The sequence below is a fragment of the Trachypithecus francoisi genome, unplaced genomic scaffold, assembly GCF_009764315.1.
Source record: "Trachypithecus francoisi isolate TF-2019V2 unplaced genomic scaffold, Tfra_2.0 Lachesis_group5, whole genome shotgun sequence".
In the NCBI taxonomy this organism is placed as follows: domain Eukaryota; kingdom Metazoa; phylum Chordata; class Mammalia; order Primates; family Cercopithecidae; genus Trachypithecus; species Trachypithecus francoisi.
Window position 1 is genome coordinate 142028907 of NW_022681470.1, and position 20964 is coordinate 142049870.

General features: G+C 48.7%; 1 protein-coding gene across 1 annotated transcript; it reads right to left on the bottom strand.

Annotated features, from left to right (window-relative positions):
* Window positions 1–1187: 1187 nt before the first annotated feature.
* LOC117074192 (ubiquitin-40S ribosomal protein S27a-like) lies at window positions 1188–19673 on the bottom strand. Its single transcript, XM_033195394.1, has 3 exons — window positions 19651–19673; window positions 1768–2004; window positions 1188–1463 (listed from the first exon to the last, which is right to left on the bottom strand). Exons 1-3 carry the CDS (start codon window positions 19671–19673, stop codon window positions 1229–1231), a joined length of 495 nt encoding a protein of 164 aa, XP_033051285.1. The 3' UTR covers window positions 1188–1228.
* Window positions 19674–20964: the final 1291 nt, after the last annotated feature.

Consider the following 20964-nt stretch of genomic DNA (forward strand, 5'->3'; position numbering starts at 1 on the left):
TTGTGGTAAAATACACATAACATACAATTTATCGTTATAACTTTTTTTTTTCTTGAGATGGAGTCTCGCTCCGTCGCCCAGGCTGGAGTGCAGTGGCGCGATCTTGGCTCACTGCAAGCTCCGCCTCCTGGGTTCATGCCATTCTCCTGCCTCAGCCTCCCCAGTAGCTGGGACTACAAGAGCCCGCCACCACGCCCAGCTAATTTTTTGTATTTTTTTTTTAGTAGAGATGGGTTTCACTGTGTTAGCCAGGATGGTCTCGATCTCCTGACCTTGTGATCCATCCGCCTCAGCCTCTCAAAGTGCTAGGATTACAGGCTTGAGCCACCATGCCCGGCCTTTTTTTATTTTTGAAACGGGGTCTTGCTTTGTTGACCAAGCTAGTCTCAGACTCCTGGCTTCAAGTAATCCTCCCACCTTGGACTCCCCAGTGGCTGAGGCTACAGGTATGCACCATCTTGTTCCATTTTAACCCTTGCTTTTGTTTGTTTATTTGTTTCAGAGTCTCACTCTGTTGTCCAGGCTGGAGTACAGTGGCTCAATCTCGGCTCACTGCAACCTCCACCTCCTGGGTTCAAACAATTCTCCTGCCTCAGCCTCCCAAGTAGCTGGAATTACAGGCGTACACCACCACACCCAGCTAATATGTTGTATTTTTAGTAGACATGGGGTTTCACCATGTTGGCCAGGCTGGTCTCAAACTCCTGACCTCAAGTGATCTGCCCACCTCAGCCTCCCAAAGTGCCGGGATTACAGGTGTGAGCCACCATGCCTGGCCTATTTTAACCATTTTTCAGTGCACAATTCTGTGGCAATAAGCACATTCATGTTGTTGGGTAGCCACCACCGCCATCCATCTCCAGAACTTTCTCCTCTTTCCAAACTGAAACTCGGTCCCCATGAAACACTCAGTCCCTATCTCCTTCCCCAGCCCCTGGCTCCCTCCGTCCTTCTTTCTGTCTCTGTGGATCTGACGACTCTAGGGACCTCCTAGGAGTGGAATCACATAGTGTTTGTCCTTTTGTATCTGCTTATTTCACTGAGCATAATATCCCCAAGGTTCATCCATGCTGCAGCCTGAGTCAGAACTGTTTTCCTTTTCACGGCTGCATCATATTCCCTTGTGTGGATGAACCACGTTGTGTTCATCCATTCACCCATCAATGAACACCGGTTGCTTTCCGGCTTTTGTTTCGTTTTTTGTTTGTTTGTTTGTTCATATCTTTTGTTAATTCATAGAGTACTTGTCTTGTGGTTTGTTGAAGCAGTAAGTTAGACAACATTTGCCACAATCATGTCTGTCAAAGTGGCTTGCCATAAACACTCCAGCACCACATTCATCAGAAGGGCAACCTGGACAAAGCTGACTAATTTTGCCATTCTCATCCACCTTATAATATTTCAGGACAGCCAGCTTCACCTTCTTTCTCTTATGCTTATTCTTCTTGCATGTAAGACTTCTTCTTCTGGCTGGGCGCAGTGGCTCACGCCTGTAATCCCAGCTCTTTGGGAGACCGAGGCAGGTGGATCACGAGGTCAGGAGTTCAAGACCAGCCTGGCCAACATAGTGAAACCCCATCTCTACTAAAAATATAAAAATTAGCTGGGCATGGTGGCACGTGCCTGTAATCCCAGCTACTCGGGAGGCTGAGGCAGGAGAATTGCTTGAACCAGGACCTGGAAGGCAGAGGTTGTAGTGAGCCAAGATGGCACCACTGCACTCCAGCCTGAGCTACAGAGCGAGACTCCGTAAAAGAAAAAAAAGACTTCTTCTTCCTTTCCTCAGCACCACCACAAATTCTCAACACAAAAGGAGACTCCTTTTGAATGTTGTAGTCAGACAAAGTACATCCATCTTCCAGTTGCTTGCCAACAAAGATCAGTCTTTGCTGATTAGGAGGAATTCCTTCCTTACCCCGGATCTTGGCCTTTCCATCTTGTACCGTATCCGAGGGTTCAGCCTCGAGGGTGATGGTCTTCCCTGTAAAGATTTTCAGGAAAAATCTGCATTTTGGTGGCGGCTCCACTGCAGACAGCGGATCAAAAATGTTTTGGGGTTTTCTTTTGTTTTTTGTTTTTTTGAGACGGAGTTGCGCTCTCGTCACCCAGACTGGAGTACAAGTGGCACGATCTTGGCTCACTGCAACCTCCGACTCCCAGGTTCAAGCGATTCTCCTGCCTCAGCCTCCTGAGTAGCTGGGATTACAGGCACCCACCACCACACCTGGGTAATTTTTTCTTTTTCTTTTTTTTTTTTCAATAGAGATGGGGTTTCGCCATGTTGGCCAGGCTGGTCTCAAACTCCTGACCTCAGGTGATCTGCCTGCCTCGGCCTCCCAAAGTCCTGGGATTACATGCTTGAGCCAGTGTGCCTGGCCTGCTTCTGCCTTTTGGCTATTGTGAATAATGCTGCTATGAACATAGATGTGCAAATATCTGTTTGCAGTTCCTGCTTTCAATTCTTCTGGGCATATGCCCAGGAGTAGTACTGCCTGATCATATGGTAATTCTATGTTTAACTTTTTGAGGCACTGCCAATTTTCACATTTTTAAACCATAGGAAAAAAAAGTTTTGTTTTTTTTTTTAAAGACAAAATCTAGGTCGGGCGCAGTGGCTCACGCCTGTAATCCCAGCACTTTGGGAGGCCGAGACAGGCGGATCACGAGGTCAGGAGATCGGGACCATCCTGGCTAACACTGTGAAACCCCGTCTCTACTAAAAAAAAAAAAAATACAAAAAAAATTAGCCGGGCGTGGTGGTGGGCGCCAGTAGTCCCAGCTCCTTGGGAGGCTGAGGCAGGAGAATGGCGTGAACCCGGGAGGCAGAGCTTGCCGTGAGCCGAGATCACGCCACTGCACTCCAGCCTGGGCGACAGAGCGAGACTCTGTCTCAAAAAAAAAAAAAAAAAAAAAAAAACAAGGATGACAGCATGGGCAACATGGTGAAACCCCATCTCTACGAAAAAATTACAAAATTTAGCCAGGCATCATATTGTGCATCTGTGGTCCCAGCTACTCAGGAGGCTGAGGCTGGAGGATGACTTGAGCCTGGGAGGTTGAGGCTGCAGTGAGCTGCGATTGTGCCACTGGACTCCAGCCTAGGTGACAGACCAAGACCCTGTCTCAAAATAATAATAGTAACAATAGGCTGGGCGTGGTGGTTCATGCCTGTAATCCCAGCACATTGGGAGGCCGAAGAGGGCGGATCACTTGAAGTCAGGAGTTTAAGATCAGCCTGCCAACAGGGTGAAACTCTGTCTGTACTAAAAATACAAAAATTAGGCCAGGTGCAGTGGCTCATGCCTAGTCCCAGCACTTTGGGAGGCTGAGACAGGTGGATCACTTGAGGTCAGGAGCTCAAGACCAGCCTGGCCGACATGGCGAAACCCCTTCTCTACTAAGAATGCAAAAATTACCCGGTGAAACCCTGTCTCTACTAAAAAATACAAAAAACTAGCCGGGCGACGTGGCGGGCGCCTGTAGTCCCAGCTACTCGGAGGCTGAGGCAGGAGAATGGCGTAAACCCGGGAGACGGAGCTTGCAGTGAGCTGAGATCCGGCCACTGCACTCCAGCCTGGGAGACAGAGCGAGACTCCGTCTCAAAAAAAAAAAAAAAAAAAAAAAAAAGAATGCAAAAATTAGCCAGACCTGCTCGCTTGAACCCAGCAGGCGGAGGTTGCAGTGAGCTGACATCGTGCTACTGCACTTCAGCCCTGAGCAAAAGAGCGAGACTCTGTCTCAAAAAAAAAAAAAAAAAAAAAAAAAAAAAAAATTAAAAATGCAAAAATTAGCCAGGTGTAGTGGCAGGTGCCTGTAATCCCAGCTACTTGGGATGCTGAGGGAGGAGCGTTGCTTAAATCAAGAGGTGGAGGTTGCAGTGAGCCAAAATCATGCTACTGCACTCCAGCCTGGGCAACAGAGAGAGACTCCGTCTCAAAATAATAATAATAACAATAACAATAATAATAAATGAAATATGAACCAAACTAACTTATGCTGTTGGAAATGAGGATGGAAGTGTCTGGGGAATCAGAGATAGTGGTGATAAAAGAGCACCAGGAAGGCCCCTGGTGAGGGGGGAGTTTTGTAAAAATGTTGAGCTGTAATTCTCATTTGCACAATTTCCTCTATGTATTTATGTATCAGTCAACATGATACATGTGTATTAAATCCCTGTGTAAATACAAGGGTGCACACAGGTTCAAAGTGCAGGCAATATTTATTGAGCAACTACTATGCTCCACATACTGTGTTAAACACTGTGCATACAGTAGGAAGCAGAGGGATGCTACCCTTCCCTGGGATGAGTTGGCCCTTGACAGTCAGGGGAAGGCAGACACCAACAGAACAGCAATAAAAAGGCCGGGCGCTAGGCCGGGCACGGTGGCTCACGCCTGTAATCCCAGCCCTTTGGGAGGCTGAGGCAGGCGGATCACCTAAGGTCGGGAGTTCAAGACCAGCCTAACCAACATGGAGAAACCCCTTTTCCACTAAAAATCCAAAATTAGCCAGGGGTGGTGGCACAGCAGGTGGGTAGCTGTAATCCCAGTTACTCGGGATACTGAGGCGGGAGAATTGCTTGAACCCGGGAGGCGGAGATTGTGGTGAGCCAAGGTCACGCCATTGCTTTCCAGCCTGGGCAACAAAAACAAAACTCCATCTCAAAAAACAAAGTCCGGGCACTGTGGCTCACACCTGTAATCCCAGTGCTTTAGAAGACCGAGGTGGGTGGATTGCTTGAGCCCAGGAGTTCAAGACCAGCCTGGCCAACACAGTGAGACCCCCTTCTGTACAAAACATAAGAAAACATCAGGCAGGCATGGTGGTGCCTTTCTGTAGTACCAGCTACTCAGGAGGCTGAGGCAGAAGGACCACTTGAGTCCAGGAGTTGGAGGCTGCAGTGAGCTATGACTGCACCACTGCATTCCAGCCTGGACAACAGAGCAAGACCCCATCTCTAAAAAAAACCAAAAAACCAAAAAACAAGGCCAAACACCAATAGAATGCTCAATCAGCCATCAGCCTCAAGGACCACTCCATCTCCCAAGGAGAGGAACCCATTTCCATGAGAACCTCTGACCTAACAATCAGCCCCACATAGGGGAATCCAGAAAGTATTTTGGGGGGAGGAAAAGATGTCTGAGGGGAGGGTGGAGGATGCACAAGGGTTAAACAGGAGAGGCAATTAGGGAGGGCCTTCTGGGTGGAGGGAGAGGACTGTGTGTTCCAAGGCCCCGAGGCAGAATGGAGTGTGTGCATTTAGAGGAACTGAAAGCAAATTTGTGGGATGGGGAATCTGGAGGGGAAAAGCGAATTCCACAGGCTGCCTGTCTCTTCCGGTCCTAGCAAGAACTTTCAAGTCCATTTTTGTCCTGATATTTCCCCAAGCTCAAGTCCCAGCTCATCCTGCCTCCTTGAAGACATGACTTCTATCTCTTCTTGAGCTACTCTTTGACACACCCTGGACAAAGGGTAGCTTGGAAAGAGACAGAAACCATGTTATTGCCAGGTGCAGTGGCTCATGCCTGTCATCCTTGTGCTTTAGGAGGTTGAGACAGGAGGATCGCTTGAGGCCAGGAGCTCGAGACCAGCCTGGACAACATAACAAGACCCCATCTCTACAAAGATAAAAGGAAAAAAGCCAGAGTCAGTGGTTCACGCCCGTAATCCCAGCAGTTTGGGAGGCCAAGATGGGCAGATCACCTGAGGTCAGAAGTTCAAGACCGGCCTGGCCAACGTGGCGAAACCCCGTCTCTACTAAAAATACAAAAATTAGATGGGCGTGGTGGCACATGCCTGTAATCCCAGCTACTCATGAGACTGAGGCAGGAAAATTGCTTGAACCCAGGAGGTGGAGGTTTCAGCGAGCTGAGATTGCACCACTGCACTCCAGCCTGGGTGACAGGGTGAGCCTCGGTCTAAATAAATAAATAAATAAACATTGGGGGAAAAAAAATTAGCTGGGTGTGGTGGTCCATGCTGGTAGTCCCAGCTACTGAAGAGGCTGGGGTGTGAGGATCACTTGAGCCCAGAAAGGCTGAGACTGCAGTAAGCTATGATGGCATCACTGCACTCCAGCCTGGGCAACAAAGCAAGATCCCATCTCAAAAAAAAAAGAAAAAGAAAAATCATTTTTTGAGAGCTCTGATTTTCAAATCCTTTGGTCTCAGAACTCTTCGGGTAAAACCTTTTGGGCAGCTGTGATTACAGATTGAGGAGAAAGCAGAAAGCAGGGTAGGCGTGGAACCCCTAGGGTTCCCTAGGAACCCAGTTTGAAAATTCTTGTTTCTGTAGCAGGAAAAGGCAATCTGTCCCTTAATTCTCTTCTAAAACATAAAATCCTTTAACCTCCTCTGATTTCTACCAGTAAAACTGAGCTCTACTGACCTCAATTGTGTACCTAATGCCATCTAATAAAATCTCAGGAACAGTGATTTTTGAAAAATCCGTTTTGTTGATGTGTAATTTACATACAGTAGAATGTGCCTATCTTATGTGTTTGGTTCGATGCATTGTTTTTCTTTTGCAACCTTAAAAATTTTTTTTTGAGACAGGGTCTCACTCTGTTGCCCAGGCTGGCGTGAAGTGATACAATCTCCGTTCACTGCAACCTTCACCTCCCGGGTTCAAGCGATGCTCCTGCCTCATCCCCCTGAGTCTCTGGGACCACAGGCATGCGCCACTACACCCAGCTAATTTTTGTATTTTTAGTAGAGACAGGATTTCGTCATGTTGACCAGGCTGGTCTCGAACTCTCCATCTCAAGTAACCTACCCACTTCGGCCTCCCAAAGTGCTGGAACCACAGGCACACACCACCACGCCCAACTAATTTTTGTATTTTTCGTAGAGATGGGGTTTCATCATGTTGCCCAGGTTGGTCTCAAGTTCCTGGCCTCAAGTGATCCACCTGCCTCGGCCTCCCAAAGTGCTGGAATTACAGACATGAGCCACCATGCCCAGCCCTCTTTATCAACTTTTATTTTTTATTATTATTATTTTTATTTTTCAAGACAGAGTCTCTCTCTGTTGCCCAGGCTGGAGTGCAGAGGTGTGATCTTGGCTCATTGCAACCTCCATTTCCCGAGTTTAAGCGATTCTCCTGCCTCAGCCTCCCAAGTAGCTGGGATTACAGGCACCCGCCACCACACCCAGCTAATTTTTGCATTTTTAGTAGAGACAGGGTTTCACCATGTTGCCCAGGCTGATCTCAAACTCCTGGCCTCAAAGCAATCTGTCTGCCTTGGCCTCCCAAAGTGCTGGGATTACAGGTGAGAGCCGCTCCGCCCGGGACCCTCTTAAGCAACTTTTATTTTAGATTCAGGGATACCTGTGCCAGTTTCCTACCTGAGTATATTGCATGATGCTGAGGTTTGTGGTATGAGCGATTCTGTCACCCAGATGGTGAGCTCAGTATTTAACAGCTAGTTTTTCAACCCTCATGCCCCTTTTTCTCACCCCTCCCTGGTAATCCCCAGTGTCCATTATTGCTGCCTTTATGTCCATGAGTACCTGAAGTTTAGATCCCACTTATAAGTGAGAACAGGAAGTCTTTGGTCTGCTGTCACTGAGTTTGATGCATTTTGACAAATGTGTGTCTACCTGCCTGCTGCACGTTTTGTTTTTCCCAAGAATTGTTTTCTAAAAATCAGGTTTGATTAAGGTGGCATTTATATGCACTAAAATTCTGCACACAGTCTTGTAGCCATCACCACCAAATACGTATTTATTTATTTCTTGTTATTTTTTAGAGATGCCGTCTCACTCTGTCTCCATCTCCCACGCTGGAGTGCAGTGGTACCATCGGAGCTCGCTGCATCCTCCAACTCCTGGGCTCAAGCGATCCTCCTGCCTCAGCCTCCTGAGTAGCTGGGACTACAGGCACCCACTGCCACCCCCAGTTAATTCAAAAAATTGATTCCTCTTTGTAGAGACAGAGTCTCATAGGTTGCCAGGATCCTTGCTTTTTGACCTCCCAAAGTGCAGAGATTACAGGCATACACCACTAATGCCGGGCCAAATATTTGTAATTTAAATTATAGTTAGGCTGGGCGTGGTGGCTCACTCCTGTAACCTAGCACTTTGGGAGGCCAAGGGGGGAAGTTCACCTGAGGTCAGGAGTTCCAGACCAGCCTGGCCAACATGGTGAAACCCCGTCTTAATTAAATATATAAAAATGGCCGGGCGCGGTGGCTCAAGCCTGTAATCCCAGCACTTTGGGAGGCCAAGACGGGTGGATCACGAGGTCAGGAGATCAAGACCATCCTGGCTAATACTGTGAAACCCCGTCTCTACTAAAACATACAAAAAACTAGCCGGGCGAAGTGGCGGGCGCCTGTAGTCCCAGCTGCTCGGGAGGCTGAGGCAGGAGAATGGCGTGAACCCGGGAGGCGGAGCTTGCAGTGAGCTGAGATCTGGCCACTGCATTCCAGCCTGGACGACAGAGCGAGACTCCGTCTCAAAAGAAATAAAAAGAAAAAATATATATATATATAAATTAGCCGGACATTGTGGCGGATGCCTGTAGTCCCAGCTAATCAGGAGCCGAGACAGGACAATCGCTTGAACCCAGGAGGCAGAGGTTGCAGTGAGTCAAGATCGCACGATTGCACTCCAGCCTGGGCAACAAGAGTGAAACTCCATCTCAAAAAATAATAATAAAATAGGCCGGGCGCGGTGGCTCAAGCCTGTAATCCCAGCACTTTGGGAGGCCGAGACGGGCGGATCACGAGGTCAGGAGATCGAGACCATCCTGGCTAGCATGGTGAAACCCCGTCTCTACTAAAAATACAAAAAACTAGCCGGGCGAGGTGGCGGGCGCCTGTAGTCCCAGCTACTCGGAGGCTGAGGCGGAGAATGGCGTGAACCCGGGAGGCGGAGCTTGCAGTGAGCCGAGATTGCGCCACTGCACTCCAGTCTGGGCGACAGAGCGAGACTCCGCCTCAAAAAAAAAAAAAAAAAAAAAAAAAAAAAAAAAAATAATAATAAAATAAATCATAGTTGGAAAAAGGGGTTTCCTAAAGACCCAAAGGAAATGACCTCTTTGTTCCCTGAAGCCACAGAGAGGATTTTTCTGCCCTGCCCCACAACTAGTTTTCCTTGTGAAAATCCATAACTGCTACCAGCTTGTTCTCCTCTCTGTCACTATACATCTGTCCTTGAAGCCTTATTTGAACAAAGAGTTCTTGTATCACTCCGATGCCTAGAAACTGTTGCCGTTCTGTGAAAAGACCACCAGAGGAAATCCATGCTTCTCATTGGTTGCCTTACAAACATGGTAACTTGTTGCCCTGGTGACAATTTGCAATGACAGGTGGCTCTGCCAAATCAGAAAATAACCACACTTGCTTCCCCTCCTGGGTGAAGGATGGGAAATAAAAGTAAAAGTCTTGGCAGCTGTCAGGCTTCTTTACCAAAGAGCTAGAGAGCACTCCCTGGCCCCATGTATGCAAACACTTTCCATCTACAAATGATCCAGCTTTGGAGTGGGAGTCTAGGCGGCTGCCAGGACCACCACTTGGCAGAGGACAGGCTGGGGGCTCTGGCCGGACCTGCTGGGGCCAGGCTGTGACTTGAAGCAAGAGATAGCAAGAACCTTGAGGCAGTAAACATCAAAAGAGATTTCCAGGGCTAAACACCCTAAGTTTTTTCTTCCTCTGGCTCACTGCAACCTCCACCTCCCGCGTTCAAGCGATTCTCATGCCTCAGCCTCCCGAGTAGCTGGGATTACAGGTGTGCGCCACCGTGCCCAGCTAGTTTTTGTATTTTTAGTAGGGACGGGGTTTCACCCTGTTGGCCAAGCTGGTCTCGAACTCCTGAGCTCAAGTGATCTGCCTGCCTCGGCCTCCCAAAATGCTGGGATTACAGACGCCAGGCCAAGTATCTTAGTTTAAAAGGTTACAAAGAATATAGATGTGGCAAAAAGTTTCTTTGCATTACTTTCCTGCAAGACATAAGGGGGAGTGGCTTATGAAACAACTCACACCCCCGCTAATTGAGGAACTCTAGATGAAAAGGAAGGTGCTGACCGGCAGTCTGGCCACGGTTTCCTGGAATAAAATTGAGCCACCCACCTCCACAAACCCCCAGCCTCCGGCATGTACCCCAGGAGTACCCCAGGATCCCGCTGTGATCGCAAGGCCCTACGCAACATTAAAGGGGAAAACCCACGCTGGGGAAGGCGGAGCCACGGTCAAAAGGTCACCAGGACCCGGCACAGTGGCTCATGCTTATAATTCCAGCTCCTTGGGAGGTCAAGGTGGGAGGATCCACTGAGCTCAAGAGTTCGAGTTCAACCTGGGCAACATAGAAAAATCCCTGTCTTTACAAAAACTTTGAAAAAAATTAGTTGAGTGTGGTGGCATGTCCATGTAATCCCAGCCACTACTTAGGAGGCTGAAAGGGGAGGATCTATTGCTTCAGCCCGGGAGTTTGTGGCTGTAGTGAGCTCTGATTGCACCACTGCACTCCAGCCTAAGTGACAGACAGAGACTCTCAAAAAAAAAAAAAAAAAAGGGCAGGGCATGGTGGCTCATGTCTGTAATCCCAGCAATTTGGGAGGCCAAGGCGGGCGGATCACCTGACGTCAGGAGTTCGAGACCAACTTGGCCAACATGGTGAACCCCCGTCTCTACTAAAAATACAAAACTTAGCTGGGCGTGATGGCGGGCACCTATAATCCCAGCTACTCAAGAGGCTGAGGTGGGAGAATCGCTTGAATCTGGGAGGTGGAGGTTGCAGTGAGCCGAGATTGCGCCACTGCACTCCAGCCTGGGCGACAGAGTGAGACACTGTCTCAAAAAAAAAAAAAAAAAAGTGGGGCGCATTGGTGGCTCACACCTATAATCCCAGCACTTTAGGAAGCTGAGGCAGGAGGATCACTTGAGGCCAGAAATTCAAAAACAGCCTGGGCAACATAGCAAGACCCCATCTCTATGTAAAAAACACAGAAGTCACCTAGCTAGTCTAGATTTCAGAGCCAGAATTTGTCTAATGCCATTGTCTTTACTTTTTCTTTGTCTTTGTCTTTTTTTTTTTTTTTTGAGACAGTGTCTCACTCTGTCACTCAGGCTGCAGGGCAGTGGTACAGTCTCAGCTCACCGCAACCTCTGCCTCACAGGTTCAAGCAATTCTCCTGCCTCAGCCTCCTGAGTAGCTGGGATTACAGACATCCGCCACCATTCCCAGCTAATTTTTGTATTTTTAGTAGAGGTGAAGTTTCACCTTTTTGGTCAGGCTGGTCTCCAACTCCCGAGCTCAGGTGATCTGCCCACCTCGGCCTCCCAAAGTACTCGGATTAGAGTTGAGAGCCACCGTGCCTGGCCTGCTCTTCATTCTCTTTTCAGAACTTTCCCAGCTGCCAACAGAGACAGAAACTGAGTCATCTCAGAAGGGGATGAAGGAGGTTGACGGTGGGTGGACTACTTGATTAGGAGTTCGAGATTCACCTAGGCAACATGGCAAAAGCCTGTCTCTGCTACAAATACAAAAATCAGCTGGGCGTGGTGGCGCACGCCTGTAATGCCAGCTGCTTGGGAGGCTGAGGCAGTAGAATCACTTGAACTCGGAAGGCAGAGGCTGCAGTCAGCCGAGATCATGCCACTGCACTCCAACCTGGGCAACAGGGCGAGACCCTGCCTCAAAAAAAAAAAAAAGAAAAGCCCGGGCGCGGTGACTCATGCCTGTAATCCCAGCACTTTGGGAGGCTAAGGCGGGCGGATCATGAGGTCGGGAGATCGAGACCATCCTGACTAACATGGTGAAACCCCGTCTCTACTAAAAATACAAAACTTAGCTGGGCGTGATGGCGGGCACCTATAATCCCAGCTACTCAAGAGGCTGAGGTGGGAGAATCGCTTGAATCTGGGAGGTGGAGGTTGCAGTGAGCCGAGATTGCGCCACTGCACTCCAGCCTGGGCGACAGAGTGAGACACTGTCTCAAAAAAAAAAAAAAAAAAAAAGTGGGGCGCATTGGTGGCTCACACCTATAATCCCAGCACTTTAGGAAGCTGAGGCAGGAGGATCACTTGAGGCCAGAAATTCAAAAACAGCCTGGGCAACATAGCAAGACCCCATCTCTATGTAAAAAACACAGAAGTCACCTAGCTAGTCTAGATTTCAGAGCCAGAATTTGTCTAATGCCATTGTCTTTACTTTTTCTTTGTCTTTGTCTTTTTTTTTTTTTTGAGACAGTGTCTCACTCTGTCACTCAGGCTGCAGGGCAGTGGTACAGTCTCAGCTCACCGCAACCTCTGCCTCACAGGTTCAAGCAATTCTCCTGCCTCAGCCTCCTGAGTAGCTGGGATTACAGACATCCGCCACCATTCCCAGCTAATTTTTGTATTTTTAGTAGAGGTGAAGTTTCACCTTTTTGGTCAGGCTGGTCTCCAACTCCCGAGCTCAGGTGATCTGCCCACCTCGGCCTCCCAAAGTACTCGGATTAGAGTTGAGAGCCACCGTGCCTGGCCTGCTCTTCATTCTCTTTTCAGAACTTTCCCAGCTGCCAACAGAGACAGAAACTGAGTCATCTCAGAAGGGGATGAAGGAGGTTGACGGTGGGTGGACTACTTGATTAGGAGTTCGAGATTCACCTAGGCAACATGGCAAAAGCCTGTCTCTGCTACAAATACAAAAATCAGCTGGGCGTGGTGGCGCACGCCTGTAATGCCAGCTGCTTGGGAGGCTGAGGCAGTAGAATCACTTGAACTCGGAAGGCAGAGGCTGCAGTCAGCCGAGATCATGCCACTGCACTCCAACCTGGGCAACAGGGCGAGACCCTGCCTCAAAAAAAAAAAAAGAAAAGCCCGGGCGCGGTGACTCATGCCTGTAATCCCAGCACTTTGGGAGGCTAAGGCGGGCGGATCATGAGGTCGGGAGATCGAGACCATCCTGACTAACATGGTGAAACCCCGTCTCTACTAAAAATACAAAACATTTGCCAGGCGTCTGGTGGGCACCTGTAAATTAGCTGGGCGTGGTGGCACACGCCTGTAATTCCAGCTACTTGGGAGGCTGAGGCAGGAGAATGGCATGAACCCGGGAGGCGGAGCCTGCAGTGAGCCAAGATCGTGCCACTGCACTCCAACCTAGGCAACAGAGCAAGACTCTGTCTCAAAAGAAAAAAAAAAAAAAGAAAGAAGAAGAAGAAGAAGAAGAAGAAGAAGAAGAAGAAGAAGAAGAAGAAAAAGAAAAAGAGAATGCAGGACACCCAAAATGGAGCCTCCATATGCCAGGACTTTGTTATCCAGCCCTGGAGACCTCATCTCTGATCACACCAGAGCGGAACCTTCCCATTCTCAGGGCCATTTCCTTACCCAGAAACCTTTTCACAATGTTCTTGGCAGCAGCTGTTGGTCAACTGTGTTTTAAGGTTTTTGAGCAACTTTACAGAAAAAAAAAAAGGGAAGCTTCCCTCAATGTCTGGGTCTCCCTCTGGGTGGCCTCTTTTTGATACCTTACTCATTTCCACGAGATTTCCTTGCCTTATTGACTTACATCACCTCCTTTTCCTGTCTGAGGCCAGGACCCTCCTCTGCAGGTCTCCAGCACTGCTTCCTTTGTCCCCAATTTCTCTGTCAGGGCCGCTGGCTTCACCATCCCACCACCACTGCTGCTGGCCCAGCCTGCAGCTTTAATTTCCCTGGACCTCATGTTTTTGTTCTTTGTGTTTTTTTGGAGGTGAGGTCTTGCTCTGTTACCCAGGCTGGAGTGCAGTGGTGCAATCACACCTCATTGCAGCCTCCACCTCCCAGACTCAAGTGATCCTCCTGCCTCAGCCTCTTGAGCAGCTGAGTGTGCACCACCAGGTGCAGCTACATTTTTTGTAGAGGCAGGGGTCTTGCTATATTGCCCAGGCTGGTCTCAAACTCCCAGCTTTAGATGATCCTTTCACCTCAGCCTCCCAGAGTGCTGATATTACCAGCATGAGCCACTGCACCAGTCCTCTCATGTATTTTAATTAATTAATTAATTAATTAACTTATTTTGAGACGCAGTCTTGCTGTATCACCCAGGCTGGAGTGCAGTGGCACGATCTCGGCCCACTGCAATCTTCACCCCCCGCCGGGTTCAAGTGATTCTCCTGCCTCAGCCTCCCGAGTAGCTGGGATGACAGGCGTGTGCCACCATGCCCAGCTAATTTATTTTTAGTAGTGACGAGGTTTCACCATGTTGGCCAGGCTGGTCTCGAACTCCTGACCTCAGGTGATCCATCCACCTGCCCCTTGGCCTCCCAAAATGCTGGGATTACAGGCATGAGCCACCGCACCTGGCCTCCCTCATGTATTTTTAAGTGGAACAGGTTCAAGACCACAAATATTTTCACTATTTCAATGAGTTTCTATTCTAGAATCTCCTGCACACCACAGGAAGGAGAACTTTTACCCTGTAATGCACACAAATACATGCGATCACCACTGTTCTCACCCAGTAATCAGAATCATTAATGATAATAATTAGTAATAAGTTTATTTTTACTATATCTAATAGATTAGATAATAATTATTATGGCAATCGTTCCTGGGTGTGTAGGGTCCAGCCCCACAAGGTCGGTGGGTTTTTCTCCCGGTGTGTGGAGATAAGAGATTGTAGGAATAAAGACACAAGACAAAAAGATAAAAGAAAAGATAGCTGGGGCCGGACGCGGTGGCTCAAGCCTGTAATCCCAGCACTTTGGGAGGCCGAGACGGGCGAATCACGAGGTCAGGAGATCGAGACCATCCTGGCTAACACGGTGAAACCCCGTCTCTACTAAAAATACAAAAAACTAGCCGGGCGAGGTGGCGGGCGCCTGTAGTCCCAGCTACTCGGGAGGCTGAGGCAGGAGAATGGCGTAAACCCAGGAGGCGGAGCTTGCAGTGAGCTGAGATCTGGCCACTGCACTCCAGTCCGGGCGACAGAGCGAGACTCCGCCTCAAAAAAAAAAAAAAAAAAAAAAAAAAAAAGATAGCTGGGCCTGGGGGACCTCTACCACCAAGACACGGAGACCGGTAGTGGCCCCGAATGCCAGGCTGTGTTGATATTTATTGGATGCAAGATAAAGGGGCAGGGTAAGGGGTGTGAGCCATCTCCAATGATAGGTAAGATCACCTGGGTCACATGACCACTGGACAGGGGGCCCTTCCCTGCCTGGCAGCTGAGGCAGAGAGAAAGAGAGGAGGGAGAGAGAGACGGCTTATGCCATTATTTCTGCATATCAGAGACTTTTAGTACTTTCACTAATTTGCTACTGTTATTTAAAAGGTAGAGCCAGGTGTACAGGATGGTTGAACCATTAGATCCTGTGGCACAAATTGCTGAAGTGGGAATTGGAGTGGAGGTTGAATGGATTAGACTGTGAAAACTCCCGTCTGGCGGGACGTTGGGGGCTGGGAGTTGGGGAATGCCCCATTGTTTAGTTGGGGAATACCCCATTGTTTATCATGCCCTCTTAAAAGGCCATGAAGGATTACCATCAATATCAAATCTTGAATGGCAGTGAGCAGCCCAGTGAATTCCCTTTCGGCATCGTGGACGTAAAGTAGAAGGTGGGGCTTTTGGTTGCTGAAAAATTTGTTGTTGTTGTGTAGAATAGCGACCTGTACACTGGGGACAATCTCTTTTTCTATGTCCTTTCTGGCCGCATATAAAGCATTGACCAGAGAATTGCCCAGGCATTCGAATAGAGGCCATAGCTTGTGCCATAATCATTGCTGTATGCAGAGTTCCTCCCACCCCTTCACAGGCTTTCATGTAGGAGGTGAGTATATCACCCCCCGGTGGAATTTTGCCTTTGACAGGGCAAATAGCCGCCTGACAATATGGATTTGCTTGTTCATAAGCCGTGAGTTCTACAATAAGTCGTTGGCCGTGGCTATCACGGAGAGCCTTTTCTGCCGTGTCTTGGAGACGAGCAATAAAGTCTGGGTAGGGTTTGTGTTGCCCCTGTCTGACAGCAGTGACAGATGGGCATCGTTTACCATCATCTTGAATCTTGTCCAAGTATCTAAGCAACATTTTCGCAGTTGTTTAATAACCTCATCATTTAGTATAGTTTGGTATCGAATTGCAGTCCACTGACCCATTCCCAGTAATTGGTCAGCCATAATGTTAACAGGAGGGTTGGAGCCCTGATTAAGACGAATGCGTTCCTGGACAGCATGAGCCCACCAAGTCCTGAATTATAAATATTGAGATTTAGACAAGACTGACTTTGCTAAAATTTCCCAGTCATAGGGCGGGGCACCAAATGTTTATCCTCTGTCAGGGCTTTTTATGTGGAACGGACAAAAGGAGAGTTGGTGCCATATTGTTTTACTGATTCCTTGAAATCTTTGGGGAATTTAAAAGAAAAACTTTACCAAGTAGCAGGGCGTATCTGAACCTGACCTGGATGTATGGGGTTGGGTTGAACTACCGCCTGAACAGCTGGAATGCCAGGTACTGGCTGTGCCCCAGCGGCAGGCAATTGTGGAGCCTGATTATTTCCCTGAGCAGCCTGATTGTCGGGCCGAGGGGCGTGATTATCAGCCTCTTGATCTTGAAGAGTTGTGGGGTCAGCTGCCTGCTGAGCAGGATCAACAACGGACTGTGAGTGATTTTGTGCTGCTGAGGTGGCGGGTACTGGAGGTTGTAAAATTACAGGAAATTGCCAGGCTTTGGGACCCCCATATTCCCTTGCCTGAGCTATAGCCCTCATAAGTGGAGTGTCATTTTCAGGGATGTATGTAACTTGTTGCCTGTGAGTGGCAATGGTAGTGTCGATAACAGTCGTAGCGACCGAACCAGGAGCAGAAAAAAGGTGGGAATTTTGAATAGAGGGAGAGTTGAGAACCTGAAAGCCAGGATGAGACCAGATTACCTGCTGAGCAGGTCTTTTATGGGCCTGAAAGCCAGGCTGCCACGACAACTGTGGACCAGGCTTCAAGGGAGCCTGTGACTCTAGCCGAGTCTGAGTAGTAAGAAAGGAACCAGGCTGTGGAGGGATAGGGTTGAAAATCTCATTATCGGGCCGAGAATGGAAAGCCTCCTCTCCGGACTGTTCAGATATCGGAGCCTCTGTATTGGGCTGCATGGAAACATAATTTATAGCCTCATTTTTGGGCTGCCTGATCTCATCCGCTGTCTCCGTAGCAGCAGCATTGAGAGGGTGAGGAGAGGCAGGAGGGTCTGGCCACAATGGCTGTTGATATGTTGCAGCTGAGTTTTGCTGGTTGGGGGAAATAAGCTCATTCAGGTCAGTTAAAAGATCATCATAAAGCAACAGCGGGGTTGCGGTAGCCTCTGGCATAGATGGCGGTGGCGGTGGCATGTCAGACTGGAAGTCTGCCTGTGAAATTATGGTTTCAATTTGTGTAGTATCCTCAGGGGAAAGAGAACTGAGCACTTCCTCAACTTCGTCAGAGGAGAGGAAAGAGGGATCAGTCTCCATTTTGTCCACCTGAGTCTGTAAGGAATCTAAGACAGAGTGAACCGAAGTCCAGATTGACCAAACGGTGGGTGGAACAAAATGTCCCCCTTCATGGGCAATTTTGAATTGTTGGCCAATCTTGTCCCAATCTTTAAGTTCCAAAGTTCCCTCAGTCGGAAACCAAGGGCAAAGAAGATCTACAACCTCAAATAATTCAATTAACTTTTCAGTAGAAACTTTAACCCCTCCTTCCTTAAGAAGAGTTTTTATAAAATTTAAATAAGCCGATTACTTAGTATTCCGGGCAACAAGAGTGAAACTCCATCTCAAAAACAAAAAACAACAACAAAAATTGATGGCTGCTAACAACTTTCTTTTCTTTTCTTTTCTTTTTCATTTATGAGACAGGGTCTCACTCTATTGCCCAGGCTGGAGTGCAGTGCCGAGATCATAACTCAGTGCAGCCTCAACCTCCTGGATTCAAGCAATTCTCCCACCTCAGCCTCCCAAGTAGCTGGGACTACAAGCAATTGCTGCCACATCTGGTTAATAATTTTATTGTATTTTATTGTATTTATTGAGACAAAGTCTTACTCTGTTGCCCAGGCTGGAATGCAATGGCATGATCTCAGCTCACTGCAACCTCTGCCTCCTGGGTTCAAGTGATTCTCCTGCCTCAGCTTCCTGAGTAGCTGGGATTACAGGTGTGTGCCACCACACCTGGTTAATTTTTGTATTTTTAGTAGAGACGGAGTTTCACCATGTTGACCAGGCTGGTCTTGAACTCCTGACCTCAAGTGATCTGCCCATCTCAGCCTCCCAAAGTGCTGGGATTGCAGGTATGAGCCACCGTGACCGGCCTTTATTTTATTTTTAGTAGGGACAGGGTTTTGCTATGTTGCCCAGGCTGGTCTCAAACTCCTGGGCCTAAGTAATCCTCCTGCCTTGGCCTCCCAAAGTGCTGGGAACTACAGGCGTGAGCCACTGGTCCTGGCTCCTGCTAACATCTTTATGTGGGCAGTTACTGGAGACCCGGGACGTTCCCCAAACCCACCTATCAGTTGTAGTGACATGACATTATGGACCACCTGATGGGATGTACCAGGAAGTACCTGGCCCCACCAGCACGATATTATTCTGGCTACAACTGACCCTTATTCCAATATAGCATGTGGCTCTAACCCATTTATAGGGTAAACATCGGGGCAGGGATGGGGAGAGAGGAAGCAACCTGCCAAATCTAGAATGAGAATCATTCCTCAGTACCAGAAAAGAACCAGAAAGAAAGCACCCTAAGTAGGGATACCACAAGGAAGTAAAGCCGGGGCCTCTCTGAGCTGGGGAAGGGAAGGAGGAAGGAGTACAATAGCTTGCAAGGCACAGCATTGCAGGTGATGGGAACAGCAGGTGCAAAGGTTCTGGGGCAGGGACAGTGTGGTGTGTTTGAGAACAGCAGCCAGGTCATGGTGGGAAATGGACTTGGGGGAAGGATCTCATAGGATAATTTTTTTTTTTTTTTTTTGAGACAGGGTTTCACTCTTGTTGCCCAGGCTGCAGTGCAGTGGCATGATGGCTCACTGCAACTTCCACCTTCCAGTTTCAAGCCATTCTCCTGCCTCAGCCTCCCGTGTAGCTGGGATTACAGTCGCCTGCTACCACGCCTGGCTAATTTTTGTATTTTTAGTAGAGATGGGGTTTCACCATGTTGGATAGACTGGTCTTTTTTTTTTTTTTTTTTTTGAGACGGAGTCTCACTCTGTCTCTCGGGCTGGAGTGCAGCGGCCGGATCTCAGCTCACTGCAAGTTCCGCCTCCCGGATTCACGCCATTCTCCTGCCTCAGCCTCCCTAGTAGCTGGGACTACAGGCGCCCACCTCTGCGCCCAGCTAGTTTTTTGTATTTTTTAGTAGAGACGGGGTTTCGCCGTGCTAGCCAGGATGGTCTCGATTTCCTGACATCGTGATCCGCCCTTCTCAGCCTCCCAAAGTGCTTGGATTACAGGCTTGAGCTACCGTGCCTGGCCGGCTAGACTGGTCTTGAACTCCTGACCTCATGATCCACCCGCCTTGGCCTCCCAAAGTGCTGGGATTACAGGGGTGACCCACCGTGCCCGGTCCCCAACCGGTTTTTTTTGTTTTTTGTTTTTTTTTTTCTTTTCTTTTGTTTTGTTTTTAACACAACGTCTCCTTTGTCACCCAGGCTGGAGTGCAGAGGCACGATCATAGCTCACTGCAGCCTCAGACTCCTGGGCTCCAGCGATCCTCACAGGAGGGTTTGGAGGATCTGCATAACGCGTGCAGAGGGAACTTGATTTCGTGCTCGTTAGGACCTGATATCGTCAGCTGCTACCGCCCACAGGGGTACATAAATATTTGTAGACTCAATATTTGCCTTTAGTGTGAAGACATTGCATCATTTGGGTGTAAGTAAGGGGCAGAGGCAGAGGCGGTTTAAGCAACAGACTTTTGTCTCCGCTGAAAACCCTGACCTACTTCCCCGTCGTCTCTAATTAGGGTCACCTCATCTCCAGTTACAGACGCGGAAGATCAAAGAAACCGGGAAATTGCGCCGCTGCGCCCCCTGGCGCTCGCAACACGTGCTTACACAAGCCAGTCCCGGAGCGAAGCTGCGGCTTCCCAGGAAGTTGAGTTTAAATGTTTTCCTTTTTATTTTTTCTTAACCTAGAAAAGATCACTTATTGTGTCAAGTAACTACCCAGTTAGGCATGGATAAATTTTTATTTTTATTAAAATGAGTACTGGCCGGGCGCGGTGGCTCACGCCTGTAATCCCAACATTTTGGGAGGCCAAAGCAGGTGGATCACGAGGTCAGGAAATCGACAGCATTCTGGCCAACATGGTGAAACCCCGTCTCTACTAAAAACACAAAAATTAGCTGGGCGTGGTGGCGCGCGCCTGTAGTCCCAGCTACTCAGGAGGCTGAGGCAGGAGAATCACTTGAACCCAGGAGGCGCAGGTTGCAGTGAGCCACTGCACTGCAGCCTGGCGACAGAGGGAGACTCCGTCTCAAAAATAAAATATAAAAAGAGTATTGTAGACATTGGCTGGGCGCAGTGGCTCACGCCTGTAATTCCAGCACTTTGGGAGGCCGAGGCAGAGGATCACTTGAGCCCAGGAGGTTGAGACCAGCCTGGTCAACATGGCAAAACCCCATCTCTACTAAAAGTATAAAAATTAGCTGGGCATGGTGTCGCAGCCTGTGATCCCAGCTTTTGGGGAGGCTGAGGCAGGAGAATCACTTGAACCCAAGAGGCAGAGGTTACAGTGAGTAGAGAGCGCACCACTGCACTCCAGCCTGGGCGACAGAGTGAGACTGTCTCAAAAATACATATATTTAGGATTTCACTTTGTTGCCCACGCTGGCCTCAAACTCCTGGCCTCAAGCAATCCTCCCACCTCACCCTCCCAAAGTGCTGAGATTGCAGACGTGAGCCACTGTGCCCGACCTTGAGCTTAAGTTTTAAACATTAAAACCACCTCCCTTTTTTATGGCTGCATAGTATTCCACGGTGTATATGTGCCACATTTTCTTAATCCAGTCTGTCACAGATGGGCATTTG